Here is a 24,911-nt window from a genome sequence, read left to right as displayed (position 1 = left end):
TTTCACAATGAGGCACTATATATGACATAATAGGGGTACCTCATTATCCACTGAAATTTAATACACCATGTTTATTTGTCATATCATTGATATTTTTGCTGGTTCTAAGCATTTTTACATGGTGATCAAAGCTACATTTAACATGGCTTTGAATATTAAAATATGTAAGAAATAAAGTGACTGAATGTAAAAAATGTGAGTTTGAAATATCTACAGACAGTCATGATTTTGCTTGCATTATTGTGTTCAAGTCCCATCAAACTTGTCATCATATATTGAAAAAAACATTTTTACAGTCAGTATTGTCACATGCTGTACAAGATTTATGGTTGTATGTATCAATATTACAAACCTTCAGATCTCTTCTGGCTGTTTTTTGTGTGTTGTGTGTAGCATCTCATGTGTACCACTTAAAGTGTTCAGTCTATAGTTTCATATACTGCAGACCAGTATCATGATTTTCTTCCTTTCTCTCAGCATGATAAGCATTTCATGGTGTGTAATTGTGAACTAGATCTAGAAGAGAACTAACTGTGGTAACAGTCTGTACAATTCAATCATCTTAGTATTTTCCAAATGATAGTGCATCAATTATCACCTACACTCTTGGAAGAATAAACTTTGTTTTGTATTAGATATTAGAAAAATCCAAAGCTGTGGTCCACAGGGTATGCTAAAGTAAACATATGCCAAATGATAATAAATATTGTCTGAAAAATAGTCAATGATAATAATTAATTTGTTATTCATTTTTATATTTTGTAGTGTGAAAAACAAAATTATCAATAGGTGTCCTCTCTCTCTCTCTCTCTCTCTCTCTCTCTCTCTCTCTCTCTCTCTCTCTCACACACACACACACACACACACACACACACACACACACACACACACACACACACACAGTTTACTTTTAACTTGCTGTATCCCTATAATATGTTTTTTGTTGTAGGAGCTTTTTCAGCTTGACATTAAGCTGTCTCCAGGTAGATTCTGTTTTCTGTAGCTACTGACTGAAACAACAAGCATCCAGTTGTGTGCAACTTAGCTGAGATCTATTCCTTGATAGTGGAATAATTGAACTTCTGTAACTTGAGCAAGGGTCCTTCAAGCTACTTGGACAACACTATACAGCAAGAATAATAATAAAAAAAAAAAAAAAACTGACAAAGAACATGTGATGGGAATATTGTTGCCTTTTTATAAAAAATCAATTCACAAGTAATCCCTGGGGAACTAGATCAATTTGTGCACAGTGATAAGGCAACATATTCCAAGCACATTATTTTTGCATATAATAATATTATGAAAAGGAAAGTTGCTGCTCACCATAGAGTGGAGATGTTGAGTCACGGATAGGCACAACAAAAAGACTGGCACAAATATAGCTTTTGGCCAGTGAGGTCTTTGGCAAAATTAGACGATGAACACACACATACACACTCACAGAAACGCAATTCTCTCGATCTCCCCCCCCCCCCCCCCTCTCTCTCTCTCTCTCTCTCTCTCTCTCTCTCTCTCTCTCTCTCTCTCTCTCTCTCTCTCTCTCTCTCTCACACACACACACTGAGTGTGACCTCATGTGCCGGAGACTGCAGTCGTGTGTATTGAGTTGCATTTGTGTGAGTGTGTGTGTGCGTGTTTGATGTCTAACTTTGACGAATGCCTTACTGGCCGAAAGCTATATTTATGGCAGTCTTTTTGTTGTGCCTATCTGCTATGCTGAGTAGCAACTTTCCTTTTCACACTATTGTTACATTCCATCCTGGATTTTCCATTGTTTGACTTTTGCATATATAAAGATTTAATTACATCAAAATTATGCAAGTAGTGAAGAAAAGAAGTTCATTGTCTGTAATAAACAGTAAAAATTCAACAAGAAATAAATTTATAGCTGTATCTTAAAAACCCGCCTACACACACACACGCGCACACACACACACACACACACACACACACACACACACACACACTGGTGTTGAAAATCTGGATCCTGTGTGGCAGTGGCAGTAACTTTGCTGATATGTTCTACCACTTTGTCGACTATGTCTTGTAGGCTTCCTCACTACTTGAAAGACTGCTAAGTTCTCTGCAGTTGGCTTGCTTTTGGACCCTCGTAGAGCAACCCACTTGTGTCAGAATGCAGAGTGGCATTCACCACTATATCACAGGGTAGGCGGCATTTGTAGTTGACTAGCGGACTGTGATTTGGATTCTTCAGCTGTATGTTGCATCCTATTGGTAAAATGATCCACCGGTTTCTGGATGCTGTCTCTGTGTTCAAGCTGGCATTGCTGTGTCAAGTCTACCTTTCTGAGCACCCATAATGGCAGTCACCTTTTCAGACACTGCTGTGCCTGGCAGTTGAAACCAGTTCAGTAACTGATCAGTAATGTACAAGTCGTCAACTACTTCCCATTGAGCTGCTTGTGTGTGGGCTGCAGAACGTACCGAGAGATGAATAGCCATGAACAATCCCATTGCAGGGCCACCCTGGTGGGACCACATCTCTTTTTGGGAGAATGTGCATGGCAAGCATGAGCCACAAGCTGTTGCAGTACTTTTTCCTTTTGTGTGCTGCAGTTTTGCTGTTTGACTATATATTTTTCTCTGACTTACTCTCTAGGACAGATTCCCTGTTGGCAACCCAGCTCACTTGTAGGATGCTGATTATGGTTTTCCCCACTTTGTTCACTTTATTTTATACCGTATATTTTGGTTAACTTATGGTCAATCCCCACATTTGAGTTTTATCTTTTTAAACTCCTTTTACAGTGTGTTACCAGTGCATTTGGAATTCTTCAGGAACCTACATGGCAGTAGCCCCTTGACCATGCAGGCATTGCACTAGTGATCCCTGTGCTATCACCTCTCTCACATGCCAAGGAGAAAGTGTCTTTCCAGTTGGGTACCCTCGGACTCAAAGCACTGGCCATCACGCAAAGTGGGCTTTGCTCTGGCTGAGTGACACCAATTGGCAAACCCCTCATTTGAAGTAGGCAGCATCGTGGTGAATATTTGACAGCAAGAAATGAGCACAGTTTTCAGCTGGTGGCCTCAAGTCTCTGACAGTCTCTTCCAGCAAACCTTAATTCACTTTAGATCATTATGCCCCTAGGAACTTTCCCTCCTTGGCCATACCATGGGAGGAAAACAGAGCCAAGTGAGTTGCAGACACTACCATCAGTTGTTGGTTTGTACCCAGACAGATTGAGTGCACTTCCTCTCTACTAAGCCAATGTTCTTAGTGGAGTTTGGTGAACTTTCTTCCCTTTGTAAATTCTGAAGCAGTTCCATCTTAAGACAGCATATCCTCCCCTGTTTCAGGCATTATTCTTTTGTAAACAACTTGGTGACATACTGCAACACCTCTTAAGAACCCAAGCATGGTACAAGGATCAATTTTTCGCTTGGACATAATGTTGTATATAGTTGAACATTTGGAAAGGCAAGGGATTTGCTTTATGTGTTGTGTACATTGAGACCAGACAACAAGGTTGACACCAGAGCATTCGTTCTCACTTTTGAGGGGGATTTGCTTTCAGTGGAGGTCAAAATCATGTTTTACCACTGCAGTATCAAGCCATATTTTCCACCACTGATGTAGTACTTAGATTCCAGCACTTTAAGCATATGTCTTCCCAGTCCACAAATTTGAAATTTCACCATATGTGCTACCAGCTGTCTGTATCAATTGCTGGAATGGCTCTCCCCAATTCCTGAAGTATGCAAAGGAACACAAAATCCAGGAACTGGAGGTTACAGATTGTCTCTCATATTTTGAAGCTCGGAAAAAATATGATTGTTTCTATCCATTCTCATTGATATCAACTTTTGCCACAACTAGGGCCAGGTCATTTGCAGTACGTGTTGTATTTACTCCCTCATTGTTGACCTCTAGTAGTGGAGCTGCAAGCAACTAGTGACACGTTAGATGGATACGCTGTATTCGGCGAATATTTTCTATTTGCACAATATACGAGAGAGAATTGTCAAAGCATGTGCTTCGATAAGTGCCGAAGTGATAAAGAATACCACTCAATCCATGATAAGAAGATTGCAGCATTTCATTGATACCAATGGTCATCACTTTGAACACCTTCTTTAAATGGACGCTCATGTCACCTTTCTGACATTTGTTGACCTTCAAAGATCTTGCTGGTACACATTATTCTATTCGTCTCAATAGCCGCTATCAGAAAATAAGTACCAAACTATAGCATCCCATTTAAGAAAACGAAGTTGACTTTCATATCTCTGAAGTGACCTCACATAGCAACAAAAAACCAACGTCATATTATGGCCCTCGTTGTCCTGTGCAACGTTTGTCCCACAAACTTTTCAGCTACTGTCATACATTCGGAGTTATTCTGGGTGGCAATAGTTAGTAACTCACCCTGTATGATGTGCTTTGTCCTATGAATTACTGATGATAAAAAGTAAACATATAACAACAAATGCTAAATATCTCAAGAAAATGTACTCTAAAAGCTGTAAACAGTACCTGCAGTTGTCCAGAAATGTTTAGTAACTCACTTCAAAATAGATAAATGAATTAATTGACAGTACGGCACAGCAGTAATTACATAAGGGCTATATAGTGCTGTACACAGTATTAATATTATTGTTTCTTTCCTTTCTCAGACATTATGTATGGTTAAAAATGGAAAGTGACACAGACCTTGATCAAGCGTGACTTCTTTTTAACTGTACGGTATATGTTACATTACATTTATGAACTTTCGAGTAATTGAACATTTATCAATAATTACAGATTTCTTAGTTGTATATATACGTTTGGGTGTAGCTGTATTGTGTTGATGTACTGGTGGATATTGTGTGGTATGACTCCTGTAGTTGATAGTATAATTGGTATAATGTCAACTTTATCCTGATGCCACATGTCCTTGACTTCCTCGGCCAGTTGGATGTATTTTTCAATTTTTTCTTCTGTTTCCTTCTGTATATTTGTTGTATTGGGTATGGATATTTCGATTAGTTGTGTTGATTTCTTCTTTTTATTGGTGAGTATGATGTCAAGTTTGTTATGTGGTGTTGTTTTATCTGTTATAATGGTTCTGTTTCAGTATAATTTGTATTCATCATTCTCCAGTACATTTTGTGGCGCATACTTGTATGTGGGAATGTGCTGTTTTATTAGTTTATGTTGTATGGCAAGTTGTTGATGTATTATTTTTACTACATTGTCATGTCTTCTGGTGTATTCTGTATTTGCTAGTGTCGTACATCCGCTTATGATGTGGTCTACTGTTTCTATTTGTTGTTTGCAAAGTCTGCATTTATCTGTTGTGGTATTGGGATCTTTAATAATATACTTGCTGTAATATCTGGTGTCTATTGTTTGATCCTGTATTGCAATCATGAATCCTTCCGTCTCACTGTATATATTGCCTTTTCTTAGCCATGTGTTGGATGCATCTTGATCGATGTGTGGCTGTGTTAGACGATATGGGTGCTTGCCATGTAGTGTTTTCTTTTTCCAATTTACTTTCTTTGTATCTGTTGATGTTATGTGATCTAAAGGGTTGTAGAAGTGATTATGAAATTGCAATAGTGTAGCCAATGTATTTATATGAGTGATTGATTTGTATATTTTGCTAGTTTCTGCTCGTTCTAGAAAGAATTTTCTTAAATTGTCTACCTGTCCATAATGTAGGTTTTTTATGTCAATAAATCCCCTTCCTCCTTCCTTTCTGCTTAATGTGAATCTTCCTGTTGCTGAATGTATGTAATGTATTCTATATTTGTGGCATTGTGATAGTGTAAGTGTATTGAGTGCTTCTAGTTCTGTGTTACTCTATTTCACTACTCCAAATGAATAGGTCAATATTGGTTTAGCATAAGTATTTATAGCTTTTGTCTTGTTTCTTACTGTCAATTCTGTTTTCAGTATTTTTGTTAGTCTTTGTCTATATTTTTCGTTTAGTTAGTCTTTGTCTATATTTTTCGTTTAGTTCTTCTTTAATATTTGTATTATCTATTCCTATTTTTGGCCTGTGTGCACTACACTTACTGTTTGTAAATCAATTGATTGCTGCATTCCTTACTTCTGAACTGGCAGAAACTGGAAAGACTTCAGGCTTTTAATGCTTTATGTCTGACCACAGTAACTAACAATAATAGTAGCAGTAATAATAATAATAATAATAATAATAATAATAATAATAATAATAATAATGTCTTAGAAAAGAAAGAATAATAATAACAACAACAACAAATAGAAACAGTAGACCACATCACAAGCGGATGTACAGTACTAGCAAATACAGAATACCCCAGAAGACATGACAATGTAGCAAAAATAATACATCAACAACTTGCCATCAACACATTCCCACATACAAGTATGCACCACAAAATGTACTGGAGTATGATGAACACAAATTATACTGGAACAGAACCATTATAACAGATAAAACACCACCACATAACAAACCTGAAATCATACTCACCAATAAAAAGAAGAAATTAACACAACTAATCGAAATATCCATACCCAATACAACAAATATACAGAAGAAAACAGGAGAAAAAATTAAAAAATACATCAAACTGGCTGAGAAAATCAAGGACATGTGGCATCAGGATAAAGTTGACATTATACCAATTATACTATCAACTACAGGAGTCATACCACACAATATCCACCAGTACATCAACGCAATACAGCTACATCCAAACGTATATATACAACTACAGAAATCTGTAATTATTGATACATTTCAATTACCCGAAAGTTCCTAAATGTAATGTAACATATACCGTACAGTTAAAAGGAAGTCACGCTTGATCAAGGTCCGCGTCACTTTCCATTTTTAACCAGACATAACATCTGAGAAAGGAAAGAAATAATAATAATAATAATAATAATAATAATAATAACACAGCGAACCCAGCTAAATATCGCCCCATAACATGCCTACCAACAATATACAAAATATTAACTTCAGTCATTAAACAGAAACTAGTGACACATACAACACAGAACAAAATTATAAATGAAGAACAAAAAGGCTGTTGCAAAGGAGCACGAGGATGTAAAGAGCAACTGATAATAGATGCAGAGGTGACATATCAAGCTAAAACTAAACAAAGGTCGCTACACTACGCATACATCGATTACCAAAAAGCTTTTGATAGTGTACCCCACTCATGGTTACTACAAATATTGGAAATATATAAAGTAGATCCTAAATTGATACAGTTCCTAAACATAGTAATGAAAAACTGGAAAACCACACTTAATATCCAAACTAATTCAAATAATATCACATCACAGCCAATACAGATTAAGTGTGGAATATACCAAGGAGATTCATTAAGTCCTTTCTGGTTCTGCCTTGCTCTGAACCCACTATCCAACATGCTAAATAATACAAATTATGGTTACAATATTACTGGAACATACCCACACAAAATCACACATTTGCTATACATGGATGATCTAAAACTACTGGCAGCAACAAATCAACAACTCAACCAATTACTAAAGATAACAGAAGTATTTAGCAATGATATAAATATGGCTTTTGGAACAGACAAATGTAAGAAAAATAGCATAGTCAAGGGAAAACACACTAAACAAGAAGATTACATATTGGATAACCACAGCGACTGCATAGAAGCGATGGAAAAAACAGATGCCTATAAATATCTAGGATACAGACAAAAAATAGGAATAGATGATAGAAATATTAAGGAAGAGCTAAAAGAAAAATATAGACAAAGACTAACAAAAATACTGAAAACAGAATTGACAGCAAGAAACAAGACAAAAGCTATAAATACCTATGCTATACCAATATTGACCTACTCATTTGGAGTAGTGAAATGGAGTAACACAGACCTAGAAGCACTCAATACACTTACACGATCACAATGCCACAAATATAGAATACATCACATACATTCAGCAACAGAAAGATCCACATTAAGCAGAAAGGAAGGAGGAAGAAGGATTTATCGACATAAAAAACCTACATTATGGACAGGTAGACAATTTAAGAAAATTCTTTCTAGAACGAGCAGAAACTAGCAAAATACACAAAGCAATCACCCACATAAATACATCGGCTAAACCACTACAATTTCATAACCACCTCTACAACCCATTAGATCACATAACATCAACAGATACAAAGAAAGTAAATTGGAAAAAGAAAACACTACATGGCAAGCACCCGTATCATCTAACACAGCCACACATCGATCAAGATGCATCCAACACATGGCTAAGAAGAGGCAATATATACAGTGAGACAGAAGGATTCATGATTGCAATACAGGATCAAACAATAAACACCAGATATTACAGCAAGCATATTATTAAAGATCCCAATACCACAACAGATAAATGCAGACTTTGCAAACAACAAATAGAAACAGTAGATCACATCACAAGCGGATGTACAATACTAGCAAATACAGAATACCCCAGAAGACATGACAACGTCGCAAAAATAATACATCAACAGCTTGCCTTACAACATAAACTTTTAAAACAACACGTTCCTACATACAAGTATACACCACAAAATGTACTGGAGAATGATGAATACAAATTATACTGGAACAGAACCATTATAACAGATAAAACAATGCCACATAACAAACCTGACATCATACTCACCAATAAAAAGAAGAAATTAACACAACTAATTGAAATATCCATACCCAATACAGCAAATATACAGAAGAAAACAGGAGAAAAAATTGAAAAATACATCCAACTGGCTGAGGAAGTCAAGGACATGTGGCATCAGGATAAAGTTGACATTATACCAATTATACTTTCAACTACAGGAGTCATACCACGCAATATCCACCAGTACATCAATGTAATACAGCTACATCCAAACTTATATATACAACTTCAGAAATCCGTAATTATTGATACATGTTCAATTACCCGAAAGTTCCTAAACGCAATGTAACATATACCGTACAGTTAAAAGGAAGTGACGCTTGATCAAGGTCCGCGTCACTTTCATTCCGAACCAGACCTAAGGTCTGAGAAAGGAAAGATAATAATAATAATATTTTAACCAGACATAACATCTGAGAAAGGAAAGAAATAATAATAATAATAATAATAATAATAATTACACTCAGGGGTAATGGTCTAAGAAAGGTTGGGAACCACTGGTCCAAGAGAACAGTGTCCCGCAGAGCTTTCTGCTGAGTTTTACCCCGTCTCATCGTCATCAGTGAGCTAGGATCTCCGTTGGAACCACTGGTCACCTCCACAATGTATGTTGACAACTTTTGCACTTGGCATAGCTCCCAGTCTGTAGCCTTGGTTGAATACTAGCTCAAAGGCACTATCCAAAGTGTGTCTGCTTGAACCCTTTTCCATAGCTTCCAGTTCTCTCCCATAAAGATGCTAGTTCATTTGTCGAGTACCCTTGTCCGTGCTGACTGTGACACTTCTTGGGTACCCACAGCTTGGACATTGCTGCATAGTCTAGATTTTTGGGACTCCTCTTCAATAAGAAGCTGATATGGCTGCCCCACATTTGTCAACTAAAGTTGAAGGATTAACACTCTCTGCTTCCTTGCCTCTTTGAGTGCGTATTTTCTTCTTTCCTCCGTATTTTCGAGATCTGGTCTTGGTTCAATTGAACTATGGTTGCCAGTGGCATCTTCAGCTTTCAAATTGTTGGACTCAGACCATCATAATGGAGTAAAACTGGCTACTGGCACCTTCCAGACTAATCCCATAGGCAGTCTCCTTGCTCCACCCTCCAGTTCCAACAGTACCAATTCATTCTCATTTATGCAATCACCGTCCAACAATTTCCTAATCATCCAACTTATAAAATTCTTTTTGCATACAAGGGGCATTGACTCCTTGAGACCGCCATTGAGTGGGCTCACCAGTTGGAATGCACCTCACAGGCCATTAGTACCAATCTATTTGATCTATTTCAAGGACCTAAAGTTTCATTCACTCTCATGACCTTTATGTGTCATTTACAATGATGGCTCAAAAATTATTAATAGGATGGGATATGGTTTTACATCTCCTGCTGGTTAACAACTACATTTGCTGCCAGGAACATGTAGTATTTTTATGGCAGAGCTGATAGCCATTAACAGAGCCCTAAACGTTATTAAACGGACCTTTCTCAACTGCAATTTAATTTGCAGTGACTCAATGAGTAATCTCCAAGCTATTGCTCAATATTACTTACATCATCCTTAGATAAGTGCTATTCATGACCTTCTCTCTGACCTTAGTCATACTTCTTCTGGGTACCAAGGCATGGGGGTATCCCACGGAACAAAATGGCCAACCATTTGGCTAGAGAAGCAATTACTCACCCAAGATTTACATTGATGATCACAGGTGTGCATTTGTGGGTGCAGGCAAGGCGTTTCCTCACTTGGAGACGAAACAAAATCTGGTGAGCCACCACCCCCTCCTGTAAACTACTAAGGTAGACTACTGCTGCTTGCTCCTCCTCCTCCTCCTCCTCCTCCTCCTCCTGTTTCTCCCTGAAGGAATCCACTGTCCTGTGTCATATTCACATCGGTCACATCCAGTTTCATTTCGTACATCATCTTCAATGTTTCAGGAAAGCCTGCAGCTGTGTCATTCATGATTTAGATAATGTCACAGACTGTACCTCACATCCTTGGGGACTGCCACCTCCTCCTGGCTCTGCATGTGAAACATGGTCTTCTGGATTCTTTACTTCTAATATTGGTAGACAGCCTGTGGGCAATTGAACTGGTTTCCTGTTTTCTCTTTGAATATGGTTTTTATTCTCAGATATAAAGTTTTAAAATACTTTTGGGTTGGGGTGGAGCAGGGTGGTTGGGTTTGGGCACCTCCTCTCTCATGCTGCATATGGGGGGGTGGGGGTGGGGGGGACTGTCAACCCTATCCCCTTTGCCAACTGCCTTGGTCATCTTTCAGTTTAATGTGTTTTAATTGCTTGTAAATGGGGGAGGTTCTTTTTCTGTTGCACACTCCAGTGAATAGTGGGGGCTGTTCCCCTGTTTAATACTTTGAAGATAATGGATTGGGGGCAGGACAGCTATGGGAAGCATGACTTCTGTCACATGCAGACCAGCTCTTGACCTGATTATTTCTCTCACCTAATTTTAATGTCAATCCAACTGATATCCATTATGTTTAATGTTGCAGAACTCCCAGTTAGAAGGTCTTTACTCTGCACCTGTCATCTTCCCTATTGGGTTGACTGGTAGTCAGATGCGTATGGAGTTTCTGTCACCACAGATGAATCCTGGGATACCCCTCTATTGCTCTGACCTATGAACCGGCCATACCCATGTACTTTTATGTATTTTTAAGTCATTTAGCAGCTCTGGCATCAGTATTACTTCAGAGGCCTCAGTTTTACCGCTCCTACATACATTAATAGTTAGATCAAATGCATGGCTGACACTAACTCTTGATTAACATTCTGACAACTTTGCTGTTTAATTCCTTAGATTACAGTCAGCAAACTACCCTTTACAGGGCTGAAGTGCATACTCTGCCAATCCTGTCCAGTAGACATATATAGTGACATTAAGAGGTTCTCAATAGCTATACACCTATATACCCCTGAGGCATGTAGTTGATGATCTCCAAAAATCCCCACGTAGGAGGTATCATTGAAGTAATATAATAATGTGTGCTGTGAAAGCTTCTTGGTCTGGAACTTCATGCGGGGCATGTAAAGTGAACTTAGTGGTCTATGATATCTGTCAACTGATACAGTGATTGCTTGTAAACTGGTTGTGAGTGGAGAGGCAAGGAGAGGTATACATTGTTTACTAACATAGCCAATCCTCCTTTTGTAATTTTCTCATTTCTGTGGAGTTTGTAACCATGTAACGTGACGGGAGGGGAGGGGAGGGGGGGGGGGGGGGGGGAGTGTAAATTGAGTGTCTTGGAGATGTATGCACATTGGTTTTCCCTGGACTCAAAGTCATAACAAGTCAACTTGTGACCTCAACCCAGTACTATGGTAGCTAATGTAGTGGTGTGGTTTCTCTCTCTTTTTTTCCCCCTTCCATTCTTACAAAGTGGAGAGTTTGCTGCAGAGGATGGGAGGATTATTTGAACATTAATGTTCATACCGTACCATACCATATTTCTACATTATCCTTCAGACGTGTCAGACAGGAGCAAGGTTGCATGATCTAATGGTTTTGTACTGTATGTTTCTGCACAGTTGTTCATAGCCCTTTTCTTGGATTTTGCAGATGGTGACAAAACTATTATACCAAAACAACACATTTTGCTTCTCCTTTTGTGTCTGAATTGAAGATAAATGTTCTCTCAACTGAATGCTCCACCACCAATGCTGTTTCTGTTGAATTTCTTTTATCAGTGGCATATAAGTGCAGTTAGTTCACACACAAGTGGAGTGTTGCCTTGGTGTATAACCAAACTGAATCTATAACGTGTCACCAGCACTTTGCATCCCACAGTAATGTTCATTAAATGTCAACTTAAGTACAGTTTGTTCCCTAACTCATTGCGTGCCCTTTTTTATAATTTTTCTGACTTCATTCTTACCTTCATTTTCCCACTGCTGTTGTGAGGCACTGGTGTCCAGTTACAGTATGTCCCTGCAGCTAACAACACTTTTACTATAAATCAGGCCTGTATGTAACTGTAGTTACAGCATAGTGTCCTAGAGATTTAGCATTTAATAGCTTACTTATTGGGGCAGCTGTTGCTGTCCTGACTAGAAGTGTGCTGGCTTGTGGCCTTTTAACAGATTTTAGTGACCAAGTCCCTTTATTGCATTATTGATTTAAAAAGGTGACAGTTTCTCAAAACTTACTTCCTCTGTTTTAGTAACAGTAAATACATCTAGTCTGTTACTAATGTTTTTTAGTATAGTCTTTGTAGACCTCTCTAGTGGATTAGCCACATGAGGTGTCTTGTTTGTCTAGGTGTGATTACTGCCCAGTAACCCACCTGAACTGCTAGGAATGTTTCTAAATCATATAGGATCCATTAATGTCCCAGGGGTTGGCCATTAATGAGTAAATCGCCACAAAAGCCATCTGCACACTTTGAGACTGACTTGCCTTTAAAGAGGTTTCTGCCATCCCCATGATTTGTGCGACTAAGCAAAGATCCTCACTCCTTGTGGCAATATTCCAACTGCATCACACAGTGACTACTGAAGTGTGCACAGTCTACAGTTACAGAAGACTGACAGTACCCCCCCTCCCCCCTCCTGTTTGGGTACCATGGATTTGCCATATCTGTATCCAGCCAAAAGCTGAGTTCTCTTAGGTGCTCACCATTTGGCACAATGCAGGAGACACCTGTGGCTCATTAAATGCCACGAACATGGTGAGCATTTCTTCACATGAGACCTGTCCTACTTGCTGTAGTGCACCTATTTCAGTGGTAAATGTACTTATGCAGCTGTGCACTGATATTCTCCACAAAAGTCTGGTTTCGTAGTTAACATATATTTTTTTATTTTGTTATGAGCCTTTTCGTCTGTTGTTTGCAATACATGCAAGACATAATAAACTTCTAGACTCTACCTGTTTTAAACCATAAGGCTCAACTTGGGCATTATCACGTAATTTTTAAAGCATCAGTTATTCACATTTTCTCATTTGTGATTTCTTTTCTCCACTACTACCCACAACAAAACATCCAGAAACTAGAACAAGCCAGCTGGTGACAATAATCACTATTTATAAAAGTTTTATATTTACATGTATCTTCCTTTGTTTCCAAGACACATCCTTTTCAGTACAAAGTAGTATAGACCAACTGTTATTACAGAAATGGCCCTCAGTCACAGCCTGCAAGATGGTGTCTCACAGCCAGTCTGGACCTATTGAACTCATCTAAAGCCATGGCCACTGCACCTGGAAACTGACGGAAAGTCAAAAGCTGCAGGGGAGTCTGCAATAGGTGGGTCCTGTTGAAGACATGGTCCAAGAACTGCAACAAATTTGCAACTAACATTTATCCGTAAATATAAGCAGTCCCCAAACTCTGATCTGTGACTTAGATGGGCTTGAGAGATGGTTAGCATCAAGTGCTGTCAGGTGCAGCTGCTGACCAACAAGCTTCTGCAATCTGGCAACAGACTGCACCACTAAGTGCCCTTTATTTCCAAGGAAACCACTGGTACAAAGTGCTGTTAGTCTTCCCCAGAGTCACTTTGTGGCCAAGTGTACCACTTAGAAAACTCAAAATGACAGCAGAACTTTTAGACGGGGCAGCTCGTGGAGCTCCCCTGCTGTACGTTTGATGATATTGGAATGTCACAATCATTTTTACACCCTGACACAGCATTGGGTATACTGTCTTTGCAACAATTGGGCCTGAAATGGCACACATGTGATGTAATTTTTCAGCCTCCGTAGCCATACAGTTAGCATCATTGCCTTCACTGTGGAATCATACACTTTTGATTCCTGGTATGTCCTCAAATTAAGATCTAGAAAGAGGTCAGCTCAGCCTCGCGAGGCAAAATGAAGAGCTGCTTGAATAAAGATGCAACAGTACCATCATAATTCATATGCTTGCAATAAAGGCTAGAGGGATTGGCAACACGCTGATAATATATCCCACAGTCCTAGATCATTTCTCATATTGAACATGTAGGCAGCATTCAGCCAGTCAAAATGGCCCTGAGGCCTAATCTGTGGGTGGTGTTTATTTCAGTTTAGTTGACTCAATCTAGTACTCTTATCACCAAGAAGCTGAAGGAAAATTAATTTTGTTTCCACACATTGAGAATGTGAAAATGGTGTTAGCGAAGGTACTGGTGAACTCATGCGGACATTCTACCTCAAAATTATAAATGTCTGTTGTAGGTAAATTACAGTTATAACAGGCACCTCGTAAGGTCATAAATCTGAAATTTGGTAAGTAAATTGGAAGCAGTTCGAGAATATTCACTGAAATTGAAATTTAACTTGGTTCATGTCCACCATGCCCAATAAAAGCTGTCAATTCAAGCTATTGAATTAGTTTCAATAAATTTTACGTATTATATTTGGTAGATTCTCAATCCTTACGATACTTATCATATCACAGCCACTAAATGTTCTCTTATCGAAGAGAAATTCAGTCGAGAAAACTAATAAGTTATGAGACAGAATTGCTGGCCAGCACCTGCTTTTAGTACCACCAATAAACACATATGTATCAAAGTAAAATGGATATATTACCAAGCCTTTGGAGTCAATATATCCTTCTTCATGGAGGAAAGGGGCAGGTTACTCAGACTTGACTCCTTCCTGATTGAGGAACTATTAGTTCTGATAGTTCCCTTTTACTTTAATATTTGTCTATTGATGGTACTATAAATCCTGCCAGCAACTCTGTCTCATGATTTATTAAATTTTGTTATAAATAAAACGAATGCTTCATAACTTAGTCTTGGTCTGATATACAATAATGTAGAAAATGTTAAACCATTTTCTTTCCATTTTCCTGATAATGAAAATTCAGAGGTGATTTGTTAGTGCTGTTGCCTACAGCTGTTCCTTTAACCTCAGTGCTGGTCAGGAGATATAGACACATGTACTGAACGCTCCTCCTCCTCCTCCTCCTCCTCCGTCCCCTCACCCCACCATCCCCCTCTCTGTGTCCATCTCTTTCTCCCTCTGTCAGTCAGCCTGCCTCATCCTCCCACCACTACTTATCTATCTGCATTTCCACATTCTCTTTCTCTTTTCATCCCCTCCTCCACCTCTCTTCGTCCATTTTCTCTGCCCCCTCTCTCTGACCATATCCTCCTCACCTCTCTTTTCATCTCTGCCTCGCTCCTTCCTTTCCCACTTGCCCATCACCTCTCTAAACCTTCTGCCTGCCTCATGCATCTCCTCCTCCTCCACTCTCTCTGTCTATTTCCTTCTTCTCGTTGCTCTGACCGTCCCCTCTACTACCCATCTCAACCTGTCCCCAGCCATGTTCATTGCCATGTTTAAGCCCTGCAATACAGTTCAATAAAGCAGGCCAATACTACTTGCACAATATACTTGCCATACAGGCCAGGCTACACATCAAGGGCTTGAAAAATCATTAATTTCTTCCTGACGTGCAGGCCGCCATGCAAAGGAGGTTGATAAAGCAGACTGATACTACTCCAACATAACACGCCTATCAAGCAGGGTGACCTACACGTTGGGGCCCAGAAAACCGTCTCTCGCCCCTAACATGTAGGCTGCACTGCAAAGCAGCTTGATTTGACTGGCCGGTACTGTTCCCACACAACATGCCTGTCATGCAAGGCAGCCTATAAGCCTGTATCTCCACTCCTATTGGAACTAGGAGATTATAAACCACACAGTGATGGATAGTCTTGAGGTATGCTGTTTCTGTGTCACATTTGGTTGGAATCGATCTAGTGGTTATATATGAGGGCTGTTCTAAAAGTTAGGTGACTTTTCAAATTGCGCGGGCAACATACATTCAATTATCAATCCTTTTTTTGTTGATACACTTGTCACGAACGTATGTTCCCAGTTCTAAGTGTACAGCCTACTTCATTTGTTTTTGACAGATAGAAAGGTTAGGCGTGTTTTTGTACTCAGCTATTTTCAATTATAAAAAATGGAGCAACGAATTTGCATCAAATTTTGTGTGAAAAATGGAATCAAGTGCTCTAAAACACTTGAATGTTGACTGTGGCATATGCTGCATCTGCTCTAAGTTAAAAAAAAAAAAAAAATACAAGTAGTACAAGTTCTTCCAAGATGGCCGAGAAGATGGCAATGACAAACCTTGCTCTGGACGCCCCAGCACAACAGCAGAAGATACGATTGAAGCTGTGAAGAAAATTGTTTTGGAAAGCCATGAAATTACCATAAGAGGAGTTGCTGACGATGTTGGCATATTGGTCGGCTCAAGTCATGCAATTTTTTCAGATGTTTTGGGCATGAGATACGTGTCAGCGAAGTTTGTTATCTCTATTTTGATCAGAAGAGCCTTCACATGAGCATCGCTCAGGAGCTCTTGAACGTCAGTGATGATCCTGATTTTCTCAAAAGGATCATAACTGGTGACAAAACATGGGTTTATGGTTATGACATCAAAACCAAAGCCCAATCGTCCCAATGGAAACATCCCAGAGAGCCAAGACCGAAAAAAGCTCAGCAAGTTTAACCAAATGTCAAAGTTTTGCTCACTGTTTTTTTTTTCAATTACCATGGTGTAGGGCAACATGAATTTTTGCCTCGAGATCTTATGGTCAATAAGGAGTATTACCTTGATGTATGCGCTGTTTGCAAGAAGCAATACACAAAAAACGTCTGAAATTGTGGAAAAACAGTTCATGGCTTTTGCATTGCGACAATGCAACTGCTCATTCATCGTTGCTTGTGAGAGATTTTTTGGCTGAAAACTTGACAATCATGCCTCAGCCACCAATTCACCGGATTTGGCCCCTGCGACTTTCTCCTGTTGCCAAAACTGAAGAGACCTATGAAAGGATGAAGATTTTCAACAATTGAGGAAATAAAAACTGCATTGCTGGAAATACTCAAGGCTATACCAAAAAGTGCTTATGAGAAGTTCTTCGAGGATTGGAAGAAGTGTTGTATTGTATCTTAGGGGGGATTACTTTGAAGGGGACAACATGAATATTGATGAATAAATAAATATTTTGTTCATAAAAATATAATGTCACCTTCCTTTTTGAACACACCTCATGTGTAATATAAAACGTAGTTATTTGGTACAGGAGAGGGAAGTTAGATTTTTTTAAATTCAATACATATCACAGTAAATCTTTGTTTGGTTATGCAACAAGCTATAACAATGAACTGAAGTATTTTCTTCAGTACTTGTAATTCTGTTTTTGTAATGGCTTCAATGCTGATGGTTAGTTAGTGATGCTTTCTCAACTGCTTAGAGCGTTTCTGAGTGAATAAAGGACTAAAGTGGCATATTTACTCAGATTAAGAATATTGCCTTAGGTCAACACAGCGACCACATTGTAAACAACATTATTTTATTTTATTTTATCTGTTAACCTTGGGTCTCATGAATTGTATCACAACTGGCTTACTTCTTAGCAAGTCATCATTAAGTGGTGTATTTAAAATAAAGAAAAAGGGGAGAGGGTAGCAAAATAGTAGGAAACTGAATTATAAAATCAGATTAACTTGTACACACAACTTCACTCATCTGAATGTGTTGCACAATAACTCGTCAACCTACTGCTGGTTTTGGTGGAAAGGAATTAAGTTGGCTGTTTTATTACTCACAATATCTTAAGTTTAAGTATGCTAATAGTACTGTAGCTGGAAAAACACTAATGAAACTGGTTTGTAGCAGCAACAGTCAGCACCTGTGGAACATATTTAGTTGTCTCATCAACTGAAAACTTCTCAGCTATGCTCTGATTAAAATTACTTTGTGATTGACAGATTGGATACACGAGAGGACAGTGTTGCAGCCAGCTGCACACCACAAGACACTGCATATACCTACAAAACAGGCAACACAGGGAGCATGTGGCAATTGAAAAAGAACTACAATTGGATGGTGCCAGGCTCTCATCTCTTCGACTCACTGAAACATCAAGTGCAAAGTAATTTTTACTTGAGTATAGAGAGATTGTAAGGCCAGAGACCATATATGTGGTTAGTGATAAAAAGGAAGTGGCATGATGGTCATTAATAGTTATGCAACTTCTGTGCTGACATGAAGGTTATGCAGAAATAATGTCTTAGCATTTAACAACCTATTGAAAGATGATATACATGCAATACTATTATCAGTAGTGCAAACAATGGTAGGTTATGTAAGTAAATAGCCTTTTTCAATAGTTCTGTTCATATGTGGTGTGGGTGACTTGCTGGAAGGGTTCCAAACCTACTGTAACAGCTATGTAATATATGGGTAGCTCGATAAGAAATTTTCAAATTTCTTGCTTTGTAGGGAGGGAGGTTTAATTTTAGCATTCTAGTGATGTCAAGGTGTAGCTTGTGGCTTAATGGGTAGGTATTATATCAGACTCCAAATTGAAGGAAGGACTGAAACAGCTCAGTCTGTTTATCCTCAAAATTTATCTCCCGTTAACAGTTAGGTTCTTGGTGATCACATATTCAAACACAATCATTTCTGGAGTCACCAGTCTCCATAGTTGGCCTGCTTGTGAGATGCCATGAAATCAAGGCTGTCGCAAGTACTTGCTTAGAAGAAAGATTACATACTATTCAGTGTATTAAATACTGATAGCCACTAGGTTGATGCCACAGAACAAGTGGAGTGTGAACAAATTCAAAGATCTGGAGCTCAATCCACAGCTAGTCCTAAGATTTTTTTAATTATTGCTTCTTTTTCCTCTGACAATGATGCGTATATTTGAAAAATGTGAAATTAAACAGTGTTCATATCAGTCTTAGAGTTCATGGCAGCTTTGCCATTCTCATTATCAAAATTGGTAGAGCTGGTTTCACCATGTCTGATATTTAAATCATATCCATTCCCCCTCATGAGAACCAGTTTAGAATTTCATATCAGTTGACACCACCGGACTATACATAGTAATAAAATGAGTTCTTAGGTGGACTTGGGATTTTTGTTTGTTTGAAAGAGTAACTTAAGTAACAGAGTGAATGCAAGCAATCAGAGTGAAAAAGCCACTTGAGATGTCACAAGAAGGTCATATCACTTTAAAGCTTTTTACATGATATTTGTACTGAGGCTGGTATCATTGAAGCATTATAATAGTAAATTTTTATATTATCATTTAAGAACCTACTGAAGGATGATATACATGCAATACGATTATCAGTAGAGTGAACAATGGTAGGTCATTTATGTAAATAACCTTTTCAATAGTTGTGGTTTTGTGTGGCATGGGGAACTTGCTAAATGTTACTTAATAGTCTGGAGAATAAAAGTCAACTCTGCCTCTAGAAATAAATTGTACTGTGTTATGCTACAAAGTTTCACTGTGTTGTGATACAAAAGTATTATTATTCACTAAAGTGTCAGAGTTCAACTGTGAGACCTCTTTAGGATCTCTTGTAATAAATATAAATGGGTGGAGGAAGGGTATATTTTGTAGCATTTAGTTTACTCATGCTGATACCCTTACAGCCAAAATTTCCATGTTCAGGTGGGAAGAACAGTGACTGAAATGACAGTAACTATGTCTGACAATCAGAAATTCAGCCTTGGCATACCTCCTTCTAGCCATGCAGATCGTATGAGGTCCTTATCACTTGTCGTCACATCATATGTAGCCCTATGATGCATTCACATCATACATAGCCCTATGATGGATGGCGTCTTGCTACGGAGAGACTATCCTTCAGTGTGTGATGCTTTTGATGTGGATCACAGTGGTCACATTTTGGTAGACTGTGTTTTATATTCAGAAAGAGGGCATCATCTGATTACCAGCTGTCTATTTTAACTGGCAATCAAACAGATGTGGTATGCCTGTTAAGGTTCTGTGACATGTGGCTTGTTCCCTAAAATTTATGGAGAATTTTGTAATGTGTTATCAGGAAGGCTGGCTCAACCATGTTTTTTTGTTATTGATCAACCAGTCACGTTTCCCTTTTTCATTATTTTAGTATTCTTCTTGTATTTATGAACATCTGTCCAATCTCATGGTTCTTAAAATATATTGATAGTGTGATGGTGTGGGTAACCATGAGCGAGCCTGAGAGTGAGTGATTGTAATTATACGACATTTGTTTCTATTAAATTTCGTACAGGCAAACCCCCCCCCCCCTCCACCACACATGCACACAAACACACACACAGTTTCCATAAGAGGTGTGTCCACGACATAATTTTGAGTATATTTCCAAGTTCTAACTGTGCATTAGTTCAGCTTTCCATCACAGTTTTTTAGTGATTGCCGTAGTCATATTAGTCTAAAAGTGACATTATCAGAGTTGTTCACTGTAAATGGGTAGCTATGAGTCATTATGTGTAATAGTATTTAATTCATGAAACTAGTCATGCCCCTTTTATCATACAGGAGGTACATTTTGGAGCTGGCACTGCGTCTTGTATTACATCTGCTCCCTTAGAGCTTTTTGACTGATTACTGAAACAGTTGTAAATGTCTTAAAAATTGGGTGTCAGAATAAAAGCATTGTTCAAATTGAAGACTCTATCCTTATTTATTAAAAGCTGAATCAAAAGATCAATTCATAAATCAGCCATAGAAAGCTGTCCCATTGTTTGTCCCATATTTGTTTAAACATTAGAGCTTTTTATTCATTTATTTTGCATTTGGCTTCTATTACAGTACCTGTTCATTATCTTGATCAGAAAATGTTATTCTTTGTTGCAGCATAAGAAGAGAATTGGCGAAATAGCATGTGGAAAAATGGAACTAATAACCTAGTTTAACGCCTGGAAACTTCTTTTTTCAATCGTGCTGGGAAACCTTATATGTTAGTTTTATTTGTTATTACTAAAAAATCCTCATGTTAGCATATTACAAAAATTGATGTGTATTTTAATCAAATAACTGTTGCAGTTTTTGGTTTCTTGTTTCAGGAAGATTGAGGAAACAAGTTACCCTTTTAAAAAGTCAATGTTTGTAACGCTGCTAGCAGAATATTTTCAGAGATATATTTGTCTGTTTGAAGGGCTCCAAAATTTCAGTCCCACTTATAAAGATGAATAGAAAAGGTGATATTACATTGAATGAAGAGACATATAAGAATACTGATGTTCAAGAACAGGTAGAAGAAGAGAAGAAAACTTCCGAAGGACAGAATGTCGGAGAAGATGGCATGGAGTGTCAAGATGAAGAAGGAGCACACAAAAAGAGATCTCAAAGACAAGAAGAGGACAAATTACTAAACCATTTACGGCATATTTCCAAAACTATTGTTAAGCCCGGGGAGTGGGGAACTAAACCTCAAGAGTTTGCAGAGTGTAAAGTGAAAGTAACAGATGTTTCATTTGAAGGAGTAGATGTAGATCCAACTAGTTGCTACTTCAGTAATTCCTTTAATGGAATAATAAAAATCGGAGAGGCAGATAACGACCTGGATCGATTGCTAGAATTGTGTGTTCAGTGTATGTTCTTGAGAGAAACCAGTCATTTTGTGATAGAAGTACCAACAAAACCTCTTTGCCAGTCAAAATATGAATCTAGACCTAGCATTAAGGGTAACATAAAATGTATTCTAGAACTTGAGGAGTTACATAATGATGAATTGTTGTTTGATTGGAGCAAAGAGAAGAAATTTTCTATAGCAACACTATATAAGGAGCAAGGTGTGAAACTTTTTCGTGCTGGTCGTATTATAGACTCCTTCATAAAATTTAGTAAAGCTTTCAAAATTATTGTTACTATAGGTTCTCTAGAATCTTTATCCAGAAAGTCGCCTCTAGACAAAGACATTCTATCACTGCGAGTTAACTTGTTAAATAATATGGCATCATGTCAGCTTCATCAGAAGAATTTTCATTATGTTATTGTGCTATGTCAGAAAGTGTTAAAAATTGATGAGAATAATGTGAAAGCCCTATATAGGAATGCTGTAGCGTGTAAAGAGCTCCATAATTATGAAACAGCTGAAGACAATTTGAAAGCAGTTTTGAAAATTGAGCCTAATAACACTGCAGCAAAAGGAAGGTTGCAAGAAGTGAGAGAAGTTACAAAAGAAATGAATGACCGATATGCAGCAGTTGTGAAAAAGATGTTTAAGTAGAACGTATCAGATTTTGTCACATTGGCCATAATATTCCTATCTGTTTCATGTTTCTCACAGGCATAAGTGTTGCCTTTGAACTGTTGCATTTCAACAAATGACAGGGATATTTGTAACTAGTATCCAGACAATAAAATGTTTTTCATTTAATTCTCTCCATTTCCCCGAGAAGTAAATGCCAGCAAACTAAATACCAGCAGCTACATTACCACAAGTCCACAACAATGAGTGTTAATGTATTTTCAGTACATGAACATGGTAGTGTGAAACTAGTTACTATTACTTTCATGTGTTTTGTTGAAATTATTCTGATATAATATGATCAGTCTTTTCATGGAAGGTGTGGAGCTTCCACAAAAGTTCAGTGAACCAAAGTGTGTGAACAGCTGTTATCTGTTTACAGAGCAGATCAGTCTTTTTATCAAATTGCATGAATTTTGTAATCATAAGAAGACAATAAGATGAACCATGTTTTTAAAACTTTGTGTAATGTGGTTATTTTTTAAGCTCTTGTAAATCACTGGTGAGAACTTTGTTTGTTAAATCTAAAGCTTTCTAATGCAGAAACAATAATTTTTGAAGAAATTAAAATCTTAGTGATATAGAGAGTATTTTAGGAAATGCATACAGAAAGTGACAGTTTCTTTAGAACATAAAAAAGATGATTTGAGGAGCCATATATACAGGCAAGCAAAAATGTGGAAGCAATGAAATGCATGTGTGGGATATAAGTAAAATAGTTGTCCTATTGATGAGAAGGATCAGCCATTTACTGAAAGGGCCATCACCTCTTTGCTAATAGTCATCATTTGTTTCCATTATAAATCAAACTATTGCAATCGGTTTATTGTATTTATCAGATCTCCGAACATACTTTTTGGCATCTCCTAGTATACTTTTTAACATCTGCTTTTGAATTTCACACTGTCCTTCATTATTTTCTCTGTTTCAATTCTAAAAGCAGCAGATCCTCACTCATCTGTAGGACTATTTTCAACATAACTGCAATACTTAATTCTGGAACAAGCTTTTATAACTATACTTGCCCTAGCATATATTTTTTTGTTTTTCACCTCTTCACTTATAGTTAGATGTGTAAAAGTTTTAATTGTAAAAATTGTATTTATGGAAATGAATAGTCATTTCTGTGTTTTTATAAACATGTCACATGTCAAATAAAACGTTTTTTTTGAGCGAGGAAGTTGCTCTTTTCACCTTTTTTTGCTTTCCTCATTAGAGTTATTTCTTATCTTTTAAAATGAATATTTCCTCAAGAATCAGTCTGAAGTGAGTGTACCAATAATGAGCTGATTAACAATTCCTAATCTTCCTTCTTTCATGTAGTGATAAGGGGGTCTCCAAGATGTTGTTCTAACTTCACAGTAACTAAGGAAGAACTAGTTTTCTTAGGTCAACATTAATATCCTATTAAACCAAATTTCCAAAATTAAATTTTATGCAAAAGCCATATCTATGACAGCATTCAAATGGAAATCAAAGACCTGCCACAACTTTTGGACCATGGAATGGTTCCATTCAAAAGTAATCACCACACGTGTTAACACATATATCCCACTGGGAGACAAGATGATAAAGTCCTGTTTCATACACACATCAAAAAAAGTTTTGCATCACCTTGGTTCTCGGAGTTCCAGAACCTGTATAGAAAATTGGAATAGAGATAAACATATACATCATTTCTGCCCTTTTTATTGCTCATGAAAACCACACATTGCATGTTGTACCACCATACAGCAAGACCTTCACAGGTGGTGCAGATTGCTGTACACACCAGTACCTCTAATACCCAGTAGCACGTCCTCTTACATTGATGCATGCCTGTATTCGTGGTGGCATACTGTCCACAAGTTCAACAAGGCACTGTTGGTCCAGATTTTCCCACTCCTCAATGGCTGGTGTAGATCCCTTAGAATGGCTGGTGGATCACGTCCTCCATAAACTGCCCTTTTCAATCCATCCCAGGCATGTGCAAAAGGGCTCATGTCTGGAGAACATGCTGGCCACTCTAGTCAAGTGATGTCATTATACAGAAGAAAGTCATTCACAAGATGTACACGATAGGGGCCCGAATTGTTGTCCATGAAGACGAATGCCTCACCAATATACTGCGGATATGGTTGCACTATCGGTCCGAGAGTGGCATTCACGTATCGTACAGCCGTTACGGTGCTTTCCATGGCAACCAGCAGCATACGTTGGCCCCACATAATACCATTACAAAACAG

General features: G+C 38.0%; 1 protein-coding gene across 9 annotated transcripts in view; it reads left to right on the top strand.

The window, feature by feature from the left end:
- LOC126468487 (peptidyl-prolyl cis-trans isomerase FKBP35-like) overlaps positions 1 to 23,849 on the top strand; it is a 39,852-nt gene extending 16,003 nt beyond the window's left edge. For 2 of the 9 annotated variants that reach the window (XM_050096554.1, XM_050096552.1), the window contains exons 2-4: positions 18,397 to 18,560; positions 21,291 to 21,393; positions 21,500 to 23,849. In XM_050096554.1, the coding sequence (XP_049952511.1) occupies positions 21,622 to 22,665 (1,044 nt within the window). In that variant the 5' untranslated portion in view covers positions 18,397 to 18,560; positions 21,291 to 21,393; positions 21,500 to 21,621 and the 3' untranslated portion in view covers positions 22,666 to 23,849. Of the gene's footprint in view, positions 1 to 18,396; positions 18,613 to 21,290; positions 21,394 to 21,499 lie in introns of all 9 variants that reach the window. The other 7 variants (XM_050096553.1, XM_050096558.1, XM_050096557.1 and 4 more) reach the window with 7 other exon arrangements.
- Positions 23,850 to 24,911: the final 1,062 nt, after the last annotated feature.

Source organism: Schistocerca serialis, chromosome 1 (assembly GCF_023864345.2).
Source record: "Schistocerca serialis cubense isolate TAMUIC-IGC-003099 chromosome 1, iqSchSeri2.2, whole genome shotgun sequence".
NCBI lineage: Eukaryota > Metazoa > Arthropoda > Insecta > Orthoptera > Acrididae > Schistocerca > Schistocerca serialis.
This window is presented reverse-complemented; position numbering and strand designations above follow the sequence as displayed.